This window comes from Eupeodes corollae, chromosome 1, assembly GCF_945859685.1.
Source record: "Eupeodes corollae chromosome 1, idEupCoro1.1, whole genome shotgun sequence".
Taxonomy (NCBI): Eukaryota; Metazoa; Arthropoda; class Insecta; order Diptera; family Syrphidae; genus Eupeodes; species Eupeodes corollae.
This window is the reverse complement of record NC_079147.1, coordinates 192,122,279-192,142,319: the sequence shown is the minus strand read 5'-3', so window position 1 is coordinate 192,142,319 and position 20,041 is coordinate 192,122,279. Positions and strand designations below refer to the sequence as shown.

The following is a 20,041-nucleotide window of genomic DNA, read 5'->3' as shown; positions in this document are numbered from 1 at the left end:
GTGATGGTGTAACGAGAATACCGTGTGTTTGCGTTACAGATTACAGTTTACCCAAAAGGGCAGAAAATGCAAGAAGAAGCAATAAAACCAAATGCGAGGTGGAATACAAAAGATGCCATGGAACAACGACCTTCTTCAGTTTGTTGATTTTCCTCGCTTTTTACATTTTCCTCTTACTACTTGTGTCATTCTGTCAAGAGTTCTTTCTGTGAGAGATGAAAATTCTAGGCAATGTAGAATTTAGAACTGCGGTTAAGTTTTGTTTGCCCTTTGAGTGTTCATTTTATACACTTGACAGATTGGTTTAATGTGATCAAGGCACAAACCCATTTGAGTTTGACCTTTAACCTTTTTCTATGATTTGAAGAAAGAAAAAATGAACTTAAAATACTCTTACATCCTATAACTAAATATTAACAGTTGACCTGCATTTTTAATAATACTATTTTTTTTTTCGTTTTTCTTTATCCATCTATTTAACTGACAGATATGCATCCTACTATTGGAAATGTTCTCGAGAAGGACGTCGTGTCATCATGGACTACTATTATACGGAAACAGGTAAACAAATTTATGGTGTACCTTTGGGTGGAATTGGGGGAGGCACTATTGGTCGTGGTTATGCTGGGGAATTTTGTCGATTTCAAATGCGTCCAGGAATGTATGAATATAATGTTGTTCATGCGGATCAATTTATTGTTACAATCAAAGATGAAAAGGATAAGACGATTTTCCAGAGCTTACTATCGCATTACAGGTAGGTACATAAGTTTATTTGTTTTGATGTTTGTCTTGTATAAATATTCCAACATTCCAACATACATTCATATGCTACATTGTGTTGTATTTTTTATTTTGTGCAAATTTTCGTGTCCATACCTATCACTTTTTTAATTTGTGTTAAATGATTTCATTATTTATGAGTTTGTTATCACTTTCATCAATTTATGGGAAGCTTGATATGACGTGAAATCAATAGTCTAAAGTATCGGTTCTATTTTTAGGGAGAAAAATATAATAGGGAATCAAGTGTTTCGATGCGAGTAAATCCTTATTCAGTTTTTGTGTCGAAGTCACTCTAAATAGGTTTTAAGGCCTATTCAAAAATGCAAGATCGGAATTGACTAATAAAATTCTTGGAAAAAGCTTTAAAAGAATAATGAAACCCTGATTTGTTAATTTATTGTTGTATAAGGACGTTAAAATCTAGGGAGTCTAATGGTTTTCAAAAGAAACTGCACTCCAGCAAGGTCAGATCAGACTATAAGGGCAGAGAGAAAAAACTAATCGAGAAACCTCTTACTCTCATTCTTTTATAGCGTGTTGAATTCGTATCGGTGTATACATGTTTTCACCTCGGAGAGCAGAGAGAATTAAGCCATTTGATATTTCTTTCCCTCTCTGGTTTTCACAAATTAATTCCAGCAAACAATTTTCGTTTCTCAATAAATTACGGTAAACGTTATAACGGTAGATCGTGGTGAATTTGTTTTTCTTTTCTCTTTCTTGGAGTTACAGATAGATGGCATTAACAACCAAACCCAGAAAAGATGTGTTCAGAAAGAGTGTAACAAGGTTAAGGTTTTTTAGACTACATGTTTTTTATAAATGTATGTTATGTTTATTTCAATAGTAATACCTTAACTAATAACTTAACTGCTCTTTTATTTATAATATACTGCATTGAATTATTTTACATCGAATTAATTATAATAGGCGGAAATAATAAAGGTCTACAGTTTAGCGGGAATATTTATACAAAATATCCATATCTTCGGCAATTGCAGTATCAATCGATATTTTCTGGAACTTAGTGTTAACGTAACATTTATTTGACATGAATTAGTTTTTCAACTTTTTTATTCACCAAAAAATATTAATTATGAAATTTGGCTGCGATAATAATTACTTGAACACAGCATTTTCTATGTTTATAGTTATTCAGGTTTAGCCCTTAACTTAGATTTGCATTTATTTATGAATAGCCTAAAAAGTTTAGCAAACATCTATGAATAAACCACAATGCACTTTCAGAAAAACTGTAGTTAGAACTTTCCCTCACAGATTTTTCCAATATAAAATAAATATTAGAACTGGAAAACTTATAAAAATGATGCATAAGACTTAAATTTTAGTTGAAGAACAAATTTGTATATTCTTTTCACAAAACCACTGACCTAGCGAGAATACATGTGAAAATTGGCAACAGAAGTAACAAGTTGACGGTCTTTTTATTTAGTCTATACTTAAATCACATATTTTCAGCATTTTGGAAATGTCGTGAGTACTGAAAAGAAAATAAACAACGAGTACACACAAATAAGATGAGTATATAAAAAATCTCGTAACTCTGGTTTTCAATGTTTCTGCAACTCTCGCCTCGACAAAATTAAGTCGATGAACTTTGAAAATTGAAACAATTTTTTTAATGCATTTTTCAACGGTCTGTGCGAAAATTTAACGCAGCTAATAATAAAAAAATAATAGTTGTAGTGCTTTCAGAGTTTTATGTTTCTAGGTCCTAATTCTCATTGGACTTAATGATTAACATTGGCTTCAAATAACTAACTAATATTTCTCTAAATGCGTAATTTAGAATTGTTTCTAAATATTCATTGTTCTGGCACCTAACAAGAGTAATTAATTTCACTTCATATTGGAATGATATTACTCCCAAATGAACACAATGGGAGTACCAAAAAATTGTTCATCCACAATTTTGAATTTTCTTTGAACACCTCTGAACAGCTGACTTCATCCGCCATTTTTCAAAGGTGTTCGCCATTTTTCATATGTGGGGAGTATGCACATTTTCTTGCATAAGTATTTTTTCTCCACATTTTTTTATATGGAGTTAATACATATGCAAGTTTATGTGCAAATCGCAGCTTGTAGGCAAAAAGAGAGCAACCATCGAAGTTGGTTCTATCGTTTAGTTTTTTTCTCTCTGATAAGGGGGGGTCACACACTTAACATAGAGACGAGTTATAGGGCACAGTTTAACAATGTTCCTTAAAAGCTGACAAAATTTAAATTACATAATGTGTATCCTAACCTTATATTTACAAATTTTAAAGGCTAAGTGACAGTTTCAGTTATTAGGTTTTTTTAGAAAAGTATTGTCCAGCTTTGCTAGCAATTTAATGCCTTATTTTCTGTGTCCATCAAAATATAATTTATTTAAATTGTGAATTTTAAATGAAATCAATATAAACGCATAGAAAATCATTTCGGGGACGCATCCTAATTTACAATCTTCAACAACAAGTCCAAAAATGTAAGGTATTTAACCCCAGTCATTACTCAATACACCGTATTTTATATAAACGGTGATTTTTTAAGAGCTTGAGAACTTTAAAAAAAAAACTCATACAATTTGCAAAATCTCATCGATTCTTTATTTGAAACGTTAGATTGGTCCATGACATTTACTTTTTGAAGATAATTTCATTTAAATGTTGACCGCGGCTGCGTCTTAGGTGGTCCATTCGGAAAGTCCAATTTGGGTAACTTTTTCGAGCATTTCGGCCGGAATAGCCCGAATTTCTTCGGAAATGTTGTCTTCCAAAGCTGGAATAGTTGCTGGCTTATATGTGTAGACTTTAGACTTGAAGTAGCCCCACAAAAAATAGTCTAAAGGCGTCAAATCGCATGATCTTGGTGGCCAACTTACCGGTCCATTCCTTGAGATGAATTGTTCTCCGAAGTTTTCCCTCAAAATAGCCATATAATCGCGAGCTGTGTGGCATGTAGCGCCATCTTGTTGAAACCACATGTCAACCAAGTTCAGTTCTTCCATTTTTGGCAACAAAAAGTTTGTTAGCATTGAACGATAGCGATCGCCATTCACCGTAACGTTGCGTCCAACAGCATCTTTGAAAAAATACGGTCCAATGATTCCACCAGCGTACAAACCACACCAAACAGTGCATTTTTCGGGATGCATGGGCAGTTCTTGAATGGCTTCTGGTTGCTCTTCACTCCAAATGCGGCAATTTTGCTTATTTACGTAGCCATTCAACCAGAAATGAGCCTCATCGCTTAACAAAATTTGTCGATAAAAAAGCGGATTTTCTGCCAACTTTTCTAGGGCCCATTCACTGAAAATTCGACGTTGTGGCAGATCGTTCGGCTTCAGTTCTTGCACGAGCTGTATTTTATACGGTTTTACGCCAAGATCTTTGCGTAAAATCTTCCATGTGGTCGAATAACACAAACCCAATTGCTGCGAACGGCGACGAATCGACATTTCACGGTCTTCAGCAACACTCTCAGAAACAGACGCAATATTCTCTTCTGTACGCACTGTACGCATTCGTGTGGTTGGTTTAATGTCCAATAAAGTAAACTGAGTGCGAAACTTGGTCACAATCGCATTAATTGTTTGCTCACTTGGTCGATTATGTAGACCATAAATCGGACGTAAAGCGCGAAACACATTTCGAACCGAACACTGATTTTGGTAATAAAATTCAATGATTTGCAAGCGTTGCTCGTTAGTAAGTCTATTCATGATGAAATGTCAAAGCATACTGAGCATCTTTCTCTTTGACACCATGTCTGAAATCCCGCGTGATCTGTCAAAAACTAATGCATAAAAATCCTAACCTCAAAAAAGTCACCCTTTATAAAATGTAGTTTTAAAGAGGATACTAAAAGATTATTTATTTATGCAAAAATACTTTGTCCAATAACGCACAAGTCATTTTAGTGAACATATCGATAATCGATCAAAAATAATTGTAAGTAAATCCAGCCATTCGGTGTCAAACGTCAGTCGAGGAAGAGAACAATAACAAAGCCGGCTGTCAGAGTATTTTTCGTCAAATAAATTATATCTAAATGTTAAGTACCTTTCTATTCATTATTCGTAGAACGTACATCAATAGTCCGTGTTCCGTGACCGTATTTATTACATTTAATTATTGATGAAATTCTTTTTCACGATTCGAAATAAAAAAGAAACCTTAAATATGTTCCTATTGACAAAGTCAGATCGCATTTAAGGTGGCCGCCGTATAATCAAAGGGCGCTCTTATTTGAAATTGCCATTTCGTGAACGGTCATTTCGGGAACGTTCCCGGACATGATTTGACGTATTTTCCTTGTAGAAGATTTTGTATGTATTGTTTTCATTATTGCTTTTTTAATATAGATACATAATACACCCATGTTATAAACCCATGTTATAACATATAATAATGTTTTTGACACTTGATACAGTTTTGAGAAAAATCGAACTGACAGTTTTTTTTATAAGAAATAAAAATCTAAAAAAAATCATTACTCAAAGTTGGTAAAAATTGAATATCGATTCAAATATCTTTTCAAAAACTTAAAATTTAGGCTTCAAACTTATTTTATGTTGTTGAGAAAAATCGAATTGACAGTGTTTTTACAAAAAATAAAAACCTAAAAAACAAATTAATAAAAGTTGGTAAAAATTGATTTTCGGCTTACATACCTTTTTAAAAATTGCAGATATTGGCTTTAATTTACTTTTATCTTTTGAAAAATATTGTTGTCAACATTTAGTAAAATTTTGAAAAGAATCGAATTTGCAGTTTTTTTACTAAAAATTTAAAAACGAAAAAAAAAATTAACAAAAGTTGGTAAAAAATGATTTTCGACTCAAATATCTTTTCAAAAATTTGAGATAAAAGCGTCTAACCAATTTTTACTTATAAGAAATATTGTTTTCAACATTAGGACAAATTTTGAGAAAAATCAAATTGACATTTTTTTTACAAAAAATAAAAACCTAAAAAAAAATGTATAAAAGTTGGTAAAAATTGATTTTCGGCTTACATACCTTTTTAAAAATTGCAGATATTGGCTTTAATTTACTTTTATCTTTTGAAAAATATTGTTGTCAACATTCAGTAAAATTTTGAAAAGAATCGAATTTACAGTTTTTTTACTAAAAATTTAAAACCGAAAAAAAATTAACAAAAGTTGGTAAAAAATGATTTTCGACTCAAATTTCTTTTCAAAAATTTGAGATAAAAGCTTCTAACTAATTTTTACTTATAAGAAAAATTGTAGATATTAGCTTTAATTTACTTTTATCTTATAAGAAATATTGTTTTCAACATTCCATAAAATTTTGAAAAAAAAATAGAATTGACAGTTTTTTACAAATAAAACTCTAAAAAAAAAACAAGTAAAAATTTACTTTCGACTCAAATAGCTTTTCAAAAATTAAAAATATTGGCTTCAAACTTATTTTACAGAAAATATTGTTTTTGATATTCAGTAATTTTTATGTAAAAATCCAACAGTTCATTACAAACAAGAGTACGCAAATTTGGTAAAAATTGATACGAGTTCATATAGACAAAATTTTAAGCAAGACAAATCGACAGACGGGATGGGAAGCTATCAGTGTGGGTCGCATCCCAGCCTCTTTTTAGAATATAGTATCAAATTGATGATCCCTTATTCAAGGGATCTTCTATAAATTTTATTTGTGAATATAATAAATAAATACTTGAAAATCCAATAACGTATTACGGTAAGATTTGAATTTAAGGGAATTCCTAGGAAAATAAAAAAATACTCTCCCAGTTTTTATGGTTTTTGAAATTTTCGTGAAATGAATATTCTCATTCCCGAAGATTGGGAGTAGTTGATTAATATGAAAATAGAACTGTAAAGTAACTTAATTGGTACTTAATACAACTTAAATAAAATAAGAGTCCTTGTAGGTTATATTTTGTATGTACAAGTACTGAATAATTGTAATATCAGTTTTTAAAATTATCACTTCTTTACCCCACTAAGCATGCTTAACATATTTACATGACACAAAACCTTTTTACGGGAACGGCACCTAGTAGCTAAGGCAACATTAGCTATTGCAATTTTTTACTTAACTTTTTGTACACAACTTCTAACGTCACCTTGAGGCAAAAGAAGAAACAGATCCATAATAATACTATAGATTTCATGACACTAATTAATGAACTGTAGTGTACAAAAAATGTTACACCAAATTTTGTTGAGTCACCTTAAAAGTTGGGGTGTTTAATTCTCATTTCAAAATGTTCTAATATTTGTAAGCATATCCCATAAATAACGGAAACAAAACCGTTTTTCTTACACTGCCGGTCATAAGATTAGAAGCAGGCATTTTCGAAAAGTAAAATAGATATTTCTCCCGTTACATGAGAGATTAGAAAATAATAATTATGATAAATGAGGACTATTTTGTTGAACACAAAATATAAAATTTGGGTAAAGGAAAATTGTTAATTGAGTCAAGAATATGCGAAAATAAATCGGGTCATTAGAAGCAGTAAATAAATCGACGTTGTTTTGTAAAGTGCATACGTTTTTTTTTTTGAAAATCGGTAAAATTTATAACTGAATTGTTCTTGATTGTTTGACAGTGGAGGAAAGAGCAAGAATAGATGTTTATTGCTCTAAAGGTATTTAAATCTTTGCCATAGGCCCAACAAAAAATCGAAGTGATCATTGTGTCAGCAATCATTTAAAAAACTATCGTCTTTCTCAAAAAAAAATTAAAAAAAAACACTTCATCTGCCTTAAGACTTCGCGAACCGCGAAGTATCCTTAGAATAGCGTCAAGTTCATCTTTGTCGGCAGCTGAAACAAGGGAGAAAGCTAATGTTAAGGCCAGCTTGTCCACTGTTAAGTGCTAAACACTTAAAGCACCTGAAGTTTAAGAAATAACAACCACTTAATGACGCAAGGAAGAAGCAACGCTTGTGTTTCGAGAAAGATCACATGAGCTGGGATGTGCAAAATGGAATGACTGCAAATGATTGGCGGAAGGTTATTTTTTTCCGATGAAAAATTTAACCCGATTGACCAGATGGTTATAATTATTATTTTCATCACCTTGAGAGAAGAGTAGTGATTTTTAAACCGTCACCATAGCAAAAAAGAAGGCGTTATCGTCGGGGGCTCAATTTAATTGTATGGCGCTATAGACTTGGTAGTTCAAGATACCAAATGACTAGGAAAACATACAAAGCATCCAATCCATGTATTGTTCAGCAAGAAAACGGTCCCATACCTTAACTAATTGAAAATGTGTTGGACTTGCTTACACGTAAGATACATGAGGGAGGCAATACGATGACAAGGAAGCGCTAATTCATGGTATCAAATTGGCCTAGAGTGAGATTTTTCTGATCTACTTGGAATTTCTTTTTAAATCCTTAAAAGATAGAATTTTTGAAGTTATATTAAAGGCTGGTGGTATCACACATTATAAAAACCTAATAAAAGCTAAAAAACATGACAAAACATAAACACTTGCATTTTATATCCGTGCTTCTAATCTAATGACCCGATTTATTTTCCCATATTCTTGACTCAATTAACAATTTTCCATGAAAGTTCGATTAGCTAAATCTCCCCTTTACCCAAATTTTATATTATGTTGTTAACAAAAAAGTCCCTCATTTACCATAGTTGTTTTTATAATACATCATGTAACGGGAGAAATATATATATATATATTACTTCTCAAAAATGCCTGCTTCTAACCTTATGACCGGCAGTGTAAGTAGCCCGGGTTTAATCCATTAAATAAAAAACTTTGAATGTCCTCTAGGCTTTCTCGAGTCTAAGTTTAAGTTAAAAGGGGTTGAACAAACATTTAAAACTAACTTCTATCAGGACCAGAGTACCGAAAGCTATCAAAAAGTAATTGATTTTTATTATATTAGTTCAATTTTAAAATAAAATTCAATTCTTTTACAACAAAAGTTATTTTGAATAAGCTATATACAACAAATGTTCAAATTATTTGCCCCAATGACAATGCAAGGCGTAGGTCTACTTAAAAAAAAGTAAAAAAGGTTTATAAGACGGGATAATCTATTTCAGTTGATGTCTACAACAGCCTCCGTGGTTTTTCGCAAAATCTCCAAAAAGTTTCGGAGCAATTTTGAGTACACTCTTTTTTTATTGCCCCAAAAGAAAGAAATCCAAAGGGCTTGAGTCTTGTGAACGGAATAGTCACGACATTACACCAGACCGTCCTATCTACCTGCCTCGGTATTCTTTATCAAGGAATTGTCTCGCTGGTAATGTGAAAGTGGCTGTCCAAGATAGAGTAGGACACACTAAGGCCAGTTTATTGGCACATAGTCATACCGCATGCATCTTGATACGCTCTTCTAAGCTCAATGAAACCAGTCTGAGTCCCTTACGAAACTTGAAAGACTGATTATGTATATTATTAGAGCATGGCATGTACAGAGGAGGTGAAGAACTGTTTCTCCTCTTGAATATGCATACAGCTTCTACAAAAGTCATTTGAAAATACTTCTAGCCGATTGGCGTGCTCTTCTATTAAACAGTGATGGGTTATGACACCGACTTCATCAGCCTTACAATTTCCTTTAATGTCTCAATGGACCGGCACCCCGCAAAGGTGAATATTAAATTGTTGTGCCATCTCAATGAGAGATGATCGACAGTTATGGACTGCTAATGAATTTGTAGACACAGAGTCCAGTGATTTGATAACGGCCTGACTTGCTAAGCCAGGACAAGAATTCTTTTATCGCCAAAAGTTTTACTTCAAAATCATGTCTGTTGTGCTTTTGGATATTATTGCCATTTAAGCTCACCTACTGAGGTACATCGTTGTCGTAGGGCATGAGGGGTCTTCATTAACTAGTTTGCTTGGTTTGGAAATTGACCATCTGAGAATGACACATATACCCGATGATTCGGATAAAGTTTAGCAATTCGATATTTCTTATTGTAAAGTCTAGCTGCAATTCAAGAATTCTAAATAAATAAGGTGCATGTTCCCATCTTCATGTGCAGTGCATGGTAGTAGTAAGGTTAGACTTAAATCTAAAAAACAATCCAAATATTCAAAGGAACGGATCTGGTTTACTTAAGTCAATTGAATACAAAAGAAGGTGTTTCGCTCCATAGTCTCCAACACAATTGAAAAAACATCCTAAAAATTGACTTACAATATGGAAAGGAAGAAAAAGAATGCAATGAAGAACAGGTTTAACGCCTTTCCCGAGAAGTCAGAAAATCATACAATCAATAAATACAACAAAAAAGTTATATATTCTTCAAAACTGAAAAATAAGTTGCGAATGTTTTCAAAACATGTTTTTGACATTTTGAATATGATAGAATTGTAAAAATTGACATTTTACTCCTTTTGCAGGCTAAAAATTGAATTCTGTGATCGATGCGAATATTTGAAAGACCATCGCCACAATTTGTTCGAAATTTTAAATTACTTTTCTGATAACTGTCCAACTTTCCCTATCTACCGTTCTCGTTTCGACAATGACATTTTGGACACCTTCTTTTTGAAAGGGAACTATACTGTACTGAGACTGGTAATTCAGAACTGGGTTCAAAATATACATCTTTGATCTCAGTATCGTAAAAAATGACAATGAATTTGCTAGTTGCTTAAAACCATTATTTGATTCAGGTGTGGGTCTTTAGCTTCTGTATGTTCGTTTTGGTAACAATTTGATCGAAAAGGGTCTTAATATTAATAACTTAAAACATACTCCAACTGAAAAGTTTAAATCGAAAGAAAAGTCAATTCTAAAACAAGCTCACCTTTTTTTCACTGCATTTATTTCTTCACTTTCCGAATTTGAAAAATGGCCCTATAGTATATCACCACCATAAATATCCCAAGACCATCAGCACTCATTCCTTTGCTGTCCTGTAACACAAAGCAAAAACAAAGATTGATAAAATAACAAAAATACACAAACCTAATAATATGTAATTAGTTCCAAATGTTAAACAAACCTCATCTTATTTTATTTATGTTTACAAAGTAAAAATAGTTCTTATTTTGGATTTGTTATGCTCGCTGACAGAGACATTAAAAATAGCTCCGCTCCTATTTCTTATGGAGAAAGGAGCTTCAAACACGTGCAAGATTAATGGATTTTTTATCTTGTTATTTTTTGGAGTAAGAAAAACCGAAATAGAGGCAAAAAACGAACTTCTATAAACAGTCTAGGTGATATAAAAATGAGGACTATAGATGAGCCAACGATTTACCTGTACTGCACGTCATCCCCAAAACTCAAGACCAAAGTTGAAGTAGCATGAATATGTTGCATGGCATGCTCCTAAATGTTCTTCTTCCTTGAATTCTTTAAATTTTAAATGTTTACATTTCATGTTTTCTTCATTTTTTTTTTCAATTTTTCGGGAACATTTTTCAGAGCCTTAATCTTATATTTCATTCAACCATCCTACACGTTACACCATATCATCTTCTCACGAGTCACAATTTATTATTCCACAACTTCTATTTGTGATGTTTAAGACTTATACTCTCCCTCCCACAACTCATAAACATAAAAGGTGGTGGTGGTAAAGATACTACATACATGTGCAAGGCGATGCAGTGAGCTATAAACAGCATCAGGCAGGACCTGGGGATATGTCCATTTTTGGCAGTGCTTCTTTATGTCTGTCGTTTGTCTTCGGTGTACTATAAAACTTTTTTTTGAACAGTTTTATTTACTGAGTTTTATTCTTTCCCTCGTTTTTTTTATGTTTTTCCCTTTTCTCCCAATTTTTGCACAAAATAACAAATACAACAAATTCCACCCACTCCCTCATCAACTACACACAAAAATAAAAAAAAAATAGCCCCCCTAAGAGTCCAATGAAATATTGCAGCCGGCCTAAGACACCACTAAACTCATGGGAAAACAACCTTGATCCGGCTAAATGCAACTACACTGGCCTATATCCCCGAGCTTGGTCAGAAATCGATTTGTCAGACTATGGTATTAAGCTAATTTGCCGACAAGTGTCACCAGTGATTCCACACGAATACAAAGAATCTAGCGTCCCATGTGCTGTATTTGTATGGCAAGTGATAAATGTCGGTGATAAAGAACGTAAAGTTACAATTACTCTAACATTTAAAAATGGAACTGGCAATAAAAAACAAGATGCCGAAGGATGTCCGGAAAGTGCTTTCTTCAACGAAGGACACACCAAGGGAATTTCAATTAAACAGAAATTAAATGACATGCAATTTACATACAATTTGGGTTGTCGTATATTGCCGGAAGTTAATATCACAAGATGTACACAATTCGATCCGACAGGAAATGGTGAGAAATTATGGACGGAATTGGCTAAAACCGGACAACTAGGCGATAAGGTTATCGATGAAAATTTAAAAAGTAAAACAACTTAAATTTTAAATGGTGTGAACTTTTGCTCATGTTTTTGTTTTTTAGATAAAGATCTCGGAGTTGGAATTTGTTCTCAAGTTCTTGTTCGACCGAATTCAAGTCATGACTTGGAATTTGTCCTAGCATGGGATATGCCAAATGTAACATTTCCAAAGAAAATCAACACCCACACAAGATATTATACCAAATATTTTGGTTCTGATAATGAGGCTGGACCTAAGATTTGTGATTATGCTATAAAAAGTTACTCGAATTGGGAAAAATTAATTGAAGCATGGCAAAAGCCAATATTGGATGATGAGTAAAAATAAAAAAATATAATTTAAATTGTATAAAATTGATTTGTATATTCTATTTTTATTTTTTTAGGGGACTTCCTGATTGGTATAAAAGTGCCATATTTAATGAGCTCTATTTTATTTCGGATGGTGGCGCTATATGGCTTAAATGTGATTCTTCATTTGGCAAGGAATTGGAATATGATGATCCAAGGTATGCAACAAACAATTTTATTTATATTTTCCCATTTATTTATAACATACAAAAACTAACACATTAAGACATATTGTGTTGTAATTTAGATTAAGGTAACAATTAAATAGGTTATGAAAGCTAGGCTTCGACAATTGTTTGCTACTTAAATACAAGTTGGGATGTTGAAGTTATGTGTTGAACTCTACAGCATTTAAATGACCACCAAGCGAATTGTTCCAAACATCGATTCTTTTGAAGTAATTTCCGAACACTTTTTGAGACATATTGGGCGAATGTTAGTTTAGGTTAGTTTAGGTTTATCTGCATAAACACAGTCAAAAAATAAAAGTCCAGCGGTGCCAAATCGCATGATCTTGGTGGCCAATTAATATCGCCACGACGAGAAATTACGCGGCAAGGAAATGTGCAACAAAAGAGTTGTATGGTATGCCGCACCGTCTTCTTATAACCACAAGAAACCAAGTCGGTTATGATACGACCATCACGCTCCAGTTGTTCCATCGTCGTTTTCGAAGAAGTAAGGTCAAATCACACCTCCGGACCATAGAGCACACCATACAGTATCTTTTTGTGGATGTAATGGCTTCTCTTCAATTACTTGAGGATTCTCAGAACCCCAAATACTACAATTTTGTGCAAACACGACAAATTTGTTTATATATTACCCACTGAGGGAGAAATGTGCTTCGTCGATGAAGAAAGTTTTGTTATGACGTTGTGTGAGCTGGACTTTATATAGATGTAGGTGTAGATCTAAATGCAAAATACGCCATAATGTGCTGTAACACAGTCTTAATTCCTGAGAACGACGAAGAATCGACACATTCGAGTTTCGGCAACACGTTCAAGTCCCAATGCAACATATCCAATAGGTCTGATCTCAAGATACCTGTTACAATGGGCTCTCAACAGCTTCAAACCATTTAAATCTGCAGGACTAGATGGAATAATATCTGCCGAGCTACAAAATACTTCTGACATAATTGCACCAATCCTTGCCGCAATTTCTACCAGCTGTCTTTACCTGGTCCGTGTTCCCTCGGCATGGAGAGAAGTTGAAGTTGTTTTTACCCCCAAAGCAGGCAAATGCTCGCAAGTCAATCCTAAAGATCTACGACCTATAAGTCTATCATTATTCCTTCTTAAAACCTTGTAAATATTGATTGATATGCATTTAAGGGCAAGTATTGATACAAGACTCCTGTCTTCGTCTCAACATGCCTATTTTAAAGGTAAATCGGTGGAAACAACGTTACGCACCTTAGTACGTACCGTCGAATATTCCATCCATCATAAAGAGTTCAGTATGGTTGCTTTCCTTGACATCGAAGGTGCCTTTAACAACGTGGACACATCTGCACTAACATCTCTAAATGAAGAAGAATAATCAACTCAAAACTGCGAACTCATTTGGCAGACAATTCGTTAGTAGAGGGACAGCGCAAGGTGGTGTTCTATCCCCTCTCCTCTGAAACCAAGTGGGCTTGAACAAGCGATCTAGCGTGTGAGGAGTTAGTGCACTACGCACTACGCCACCGCACCCACATGAAACTTGTAAGCCAATTACAGGTTTTTTCGTTCTATCGAACTATACCGATTAGCATTTTTCTAACTAACTAGCCTGGAGGGAGGGCTTTAGAATGATAGCCTAGCTATAGCAGTGTCAGCAAAGCATCTGAACACCTTAAAAAAACTCTTACAATATGCCTTAGGCAGACTTATACTTTGGGCTGATCGGTGTGGACTGCGTGTTAACCCACACAAAACCTATTTAGTCTTATTATTTAAAATTCTCAGACGAGGCTTAATATACCTGGGTCTTGTCTTAGATAAAAAACTAAATTGGAAACCCAACGTACAGGAAAGAGTCAAAAAAGCTACTGTAGCTCTTTTTTCTTGCAAAAAAGCTATTGGTAATAAATGGGGCTGTGTCCAGTATGGTAGATTGCTTTAGAGAAAGCTATAAACCGCGACAAATTAAATAAAGTCCCACGTTAGTCTTGCCTATGTTTAAGCGGATCGCCTAGCACGACCCCATCTGGGCACTGGACACCTTACTCTACCTTACACCTCTTGACATATTTAGTAAACAAATAGCTGCACGCTCTGCTATTCGCCACAAAGCTTCATCGCATTGGCCACTCCGTAATTCTTAGGTATTTAGAATAAATTCCAAAGCACCAAAGCACTTCACCATCTCCCAATTGCAATTCGACAGAAATTTCCAGATTGCTATACCTCCCAGATCTTTTTCGGACGTTAGGACATTCTTGGAGGATGAGTCAATCCATTTTTACACAGATGGGTCAAAAACAAAAGATGGGGTTGGTGGAGGTGTGTACTCCGAACGTCTGAAATTAAGTCTCTTATTCCGCCTTCCCAATCATTGTAGCGTGTTCAAGGCGAAACTTTTGGCGATAAAGGAAGTCTTGTCCTGGCTTAAAGAAAACGTGATATCAACATCTGATATCCGTATTTTCTCAGATAGCCAGGACGCCATCAAATCTCTGGACTGTCTGTACAAACTCTATAACAGTCCATAACTGTTGATCATCTCTAATGGAGATGGCACAACAGTTTAATATTCACCTTTGATGGGTGCCGGGCCATAGAGGCATTCCAGGTAACTGTAAGCCAGATGAACTCGCCAGAAATGGTACAGTGCAGCCCATCCTACCACGTTTGGCTCACACGGGCATACCAATCGCTACTTGTAAATTGTTGCTAATGCAGGACGCTGTGAGGAGGGCAGGCACCAGGTGGAACAACGACACTAGTGTCAAGTCACAAAAAACATCTTGCCAACACTGGATTTAAAACGTTCAAGGTGCTTGCTATCTTTAAGCAGATCGCATATAATCTCGTCATAACCGGGCAGCACGCCAAGCGACTGGCGTATTCTCAAATGACTTTTGCAGAAGCTGTATCGACGAGGAAGAGGAGGAACCAGCTCTTCATCTTTTCTGTACATGCCCTGCTGCTGCTCGAAAAGAGAATTCCATAATCGAATTGAATAAACAAAAAATTGACGCTCAGATATGAGAGAAGCATGGCTAGAATGTAAACATAGCGTACCAGGCTGTTAAAAATTGACGTTTAACTTCCTTTTGCTGACGGTTTCGCAATGTGAATACATTCTGCAACCATAAATGAGTGCACTCTTATAGGCGTTAAGAATTGTGGTGCCCACATGGGATGTCATATGCCTTACCCACAGCTATGTTGATGTGATTGTTCCAGTTCGGTTGAACAATATGCCTAGATTTTTAGTGGTCTAAACATTTTCAACTAAGGAGTTTTGTAAGCGCACTGGAAGGAAGCAATAAAGGTTAACAACTTTTTTTGAAATCACAAAGCTTACAGATTTATTATCATTTAATACCAGCCAATTTTTTTGGTGACCAACATACGATTTTGTCAAAATCTTTACAAGGACAGCTTCTTGACCCAGACTCGAAACTTGTGGAACGCCGCGAGAGATTGGGAATAGCTTGGACAAATAAATAAACCGTTGTTCAATTGAACTGCTTGAATTCAAACAGTTAAGTAGGAACGCAAGAGTTTTACAGCACAGAAAGAGAAATTAAAATGTCAAAAGAATCTTCGAAAAATCTAAGAGTACCAAAAAGTTTATTTCGTTTTTAACTAAATTTTGTCGCAAATCTTCCCTTTCTTTAGTTTAAGCTCTCATTTAACTATGACCTTTTCGAAAACAAGATTGTTTAGGTGTCATTTGATTGTTTAGGATTCTCTCGAAAATTTTCGACGAAAAGGGTAGAATTGGATTTGCCCTGAATGCTTTATAATGAGAATTTTTGGGAATTGGTAAAGTTTAAATTGACGAATGGCAATATAAGCTTACAAAATTTTGGAGACATCTCATCAAGCCCAATACCATTAGATTTAATGATATCAACCACTTCTGTGCTATCGACCAATCTAAATGTAAAATTATAGTCATTAGGCGCAGTGTTTAAAGAAGTATCTGTGAGGTAAGCCGTAGCTAAAGAAGGCACTGGTAGCGAAATAAAACCCTTGTTTATCACAATCAATATCGGTAGCATAAGAATGTTTGCATCTACCAAGACGTCTTTGTAGAAAATTGGTCCGTAATTGCTATCCAGTCAACGAACCATTAAGGTGAGATTAATACACCTGGTTCCGAAGTGAGCGGCAGGTACATAGATGTTCTGTACGCATTGACTGGATCTAGCATTAGAGTCTGGATTTTATTGAAAACCAAGTTTATTTTACAGGTATACAGGTGATATGTGTATCCATCTATGACTGGTATAAACTTTATGATTGATTCGGGATAGAATAATAAAAGACAACCATGAAGATTTGTTTTAACGAATCATTGGTTTTGATGTTTTGAAAGGAACAAATTAAATAATCTAGACCATTTCCAGATTAGCATATGGTCGTTTTGGATATCTCGAAGGACATGAATATCGAATGTATAATACCTATGATGTACATTTCTATGCATCACATGCTCTTTCTCATTTATGGCCTAATTTACAGGTAAAATTTTAATCATTCAGTCATTCATTCATTCTATTAATTTAAACATTTCCTTCATCCTTAGGTAAGTGTACAGTATGATTTTCGTGATGCCATCAATGCTGAGTTACTCGAATCAAGAAAATGTCTATACGATGGAAAAAATCCACCAAGAAAAGTTAAAAATTCTGTTCCTCATGATTTGGGTGATCCCGAAGAAGAACCATTTACAATGATAAACTGTTATAATATCCATGATGTTAACGATTGGAAAGATTTGAATACTAAGTTTGTACTGCAAGTCTATCGTGATTATTATGTTTTGAATGAAATAGCACAAGCTCAGACGGATAATGCGAGTAAATTTAGTTCGATTGAGTTCATAGACAAGGATAGTTTATATGAGATGTATATGCAGGATAATAAGAGAAAGAATTCAGCAGAGGAAAAGCGTAAGTGAAATTTCATTTTAAAAACTACTCAACTAACTATAATCTTTTTTTTTTTTTTTGATAAAACAGAGAACCATAGAAAATCAGCTTCAATGTATATAAATGAGACAAATGGAAAAGTGTACCTGATGGATTCGGTTGCTTATCTGAAAGCTATGTATCCAGCTTGCAAATCTATTATGGAAAAAGCCATGGAATGGGACAAGGACAACGATGGTTTGATTGAAAATCAAAAAATGCCCGATCAAACTTATGATAGTTGGGTAATGGAGGGTCCAAGGTATGTTTTTCTCCTCATTATAAAAATCGAATCGTTTGAAAAATCCTATAAACTTTTTCTGTCTGAAGTGAAAATAAGAATTAGAAACAAACGTGTTTTCTTTAAATGCAACGTTAGAACTTGACTCGATTTTCATAATAAAATGTTTAGAAAATGGGCAGGTCCAGACGACATAAGGGAGAGTTACTGGGCTTAAGGGGTTAATAATACGCTTAAGATGTTTAAGGTTTAAACACAGTGCGAGCTTTGAAGGATGAAAGAGGTGATACCGGTGCACATTGGTTTTAAAGTTTGGAGTATTAAATTAAGAGGGAAAACAGATTTGGGTATAGAATTTCACATTTTCGATGTGCGGTTAAAAAATATCTCTGCACTTAACAATCCGTCAAACAATAAGCTCAAGGATAAAATGATAAGCATTCCTGGAAGTGCGAATATTACGGCTGAATTGTTTGAGGGTGGGAATGCAACTGGCAAACTCGACACCTTGCTGCATTTTTGGCAATGTCGAATATGTGATTATTCTATAAAAGGTGATAATTAATACACATACCGAGACTAGTTTCCTGGGTGCAAGTGCCACTCATGGATTGTGACATTCTTGTTGGGTTCCGCTGTAACAACAAAAGACAGCATTGAGTTTCTGAGGCATTGAATTCTACACTGGTAATAATTCCCCATTAAACAATGTTCTCGAGATTGGAATTTAATTAATTTATCATACGCTGCCGCTGAAGTTCCACATTTGAAGGGCATCTAAAAAAGAATATGAAAAGTTGAGAGTACTGTCGTCAACGAAATAGTTTAATGGATAAAAAGTGACATACAAAATATGATTTATGAGTATAAGAAAAAGCGTCGGAGCAGCATTTATTTTATGAGTTTCAAATCTGAAACCATCCATAACAACTTGTATTGAACGGTTTGAAAGGTAGTTTCTAATCCATCGAAGACGGTATTTACCAATACCAAAAGCACGCATTTTCGATAAGAGAACTTGATGCTAAACTCCAACAAATGCTTTTGGAATACCAAGTGCACCAAACTTATTTTCTACAAAACGATGTAAAGATGAAATGACGACCTTTTGCTACGAAAGCCATACTGCCGGTCATTGCTTGATAATTAATCAGCATTTTGATGACCTTGGAAGGAAGTGACGTGAGTGGTCCTGGAATGCACGGCATTATCAATGAAGCATAGTGACCAGTGAAAGTTCCTGAAGAATTCGTAAGGACAGTCCTAGTTGGCTTACTCATATTGCCAAAATGTTTTCATAGGAGTTTATCTTTTATTGAGGTTTTTCTAGTACCTCTCCTTATCCAGACAGCAGCGGAAGAATTCTCGAGATGGAATCAACGGTGGCGTCTACAGTTCCAGTAAAGTTGAACTACTTAGTGAACACATTCTACGAGCCAAGCCTATAAGGAGCAGTTTATCCGGTTCCCTGTCTTTGGAGATATACTAAAGATCTGGCCCTCAAGGTTAGGGGTTGTGTCGTCGGGTTGACTTCCTCTCTACGTAAAAGCCTCATAGTTGCGAAGCACCAACAAGCCTCGGATACGGACGGATTTACTGTTGACAACCAACGCAAACGAATTAAGGACAACGAACTTCGGATATGCACGGGGAAAGTTAGGTCCCTTAACAGACCACGTGCTGCCGAAAAATTAGCGGAGGCCCTAGACTGCTATAAAGCAGACATCACCGCCGTCCAGGAAATACGATGGGATGGGCCGGGAAAAAAGAGGATGAAAAACTGCGATATTTACAATGGAGACTGCTACCGAGAAAACCAACAGCGCTTATTTGGATGCGGCTTTGTCATTGGAGCCAGACTTAGGCAAAAAGTCTTGAGCTATAGGTGCATAAACGAACGCCTCGTGACCATCCGCATCAAGGCTAAACTCTGCAACATTAGCCTGATATGTGCGCACGCCCCCACAGAAGAGAAGGATGACAACATCGAAGATATGTTCTTCGAGCTATTAGACAAAACATATGAGCAGTGTCCTAGCAACGATATTAAAATTGTCCTGGGCGAATCTAATACCAAGTTAGGAAGGGAAGCTTTGGTTGAATAATTGGGAAAAACAGCCTGCACGACAACACTT

General features: G+C 34.9%; 1 protein-coding gene across 2 annotated transcripts in view; it reads left to right on the top strand.

Moving 5' to 3' along the window:
• Positions 1 to 20,041, top strand: part of LOC129942222 (non-lysosomal glucosylceramidase) — a 47,736-nt gene that overhangs the window by 24,613 nt on the left and 3,082 nt on the right. Inside the window, exons 2-8 of one of the 2 annotated variants that reach the window (XM_056051077.1) lie at positions 488 to 757; positions 11,638 to 12,182; positions 12,240 to 12,495; positions 12,564 to 12,686; positions 17,102 to 17,216; positions 17,281 to 17,647; positions 17,717 to 17,927. In XM_056051077.1, coding sequence (XP_055907052.1) covers positions 488 to 757; positions 11,638 to 12,182; positions 12,240 to 12,495; positions 12,564 to 12,686; positions 17,102 to 17,216; positions 17,281 to 17,647; positions 17,717 to 17,927 — 1,887 coding nt within the window. The remainder of the gene's footprint in view (positions 1 to 487; positions 758 to 11,637; positions 12,183 to 12,239; positions 12,496 to 12,563; positions 12,687 to 17,101; positions 17,217 to 17,280; positions 17,648 to 17,716; positions 17,928 to 20,041) is intronic. The other variant, XM_056051078.1, reaches the window with a different exon arrangement.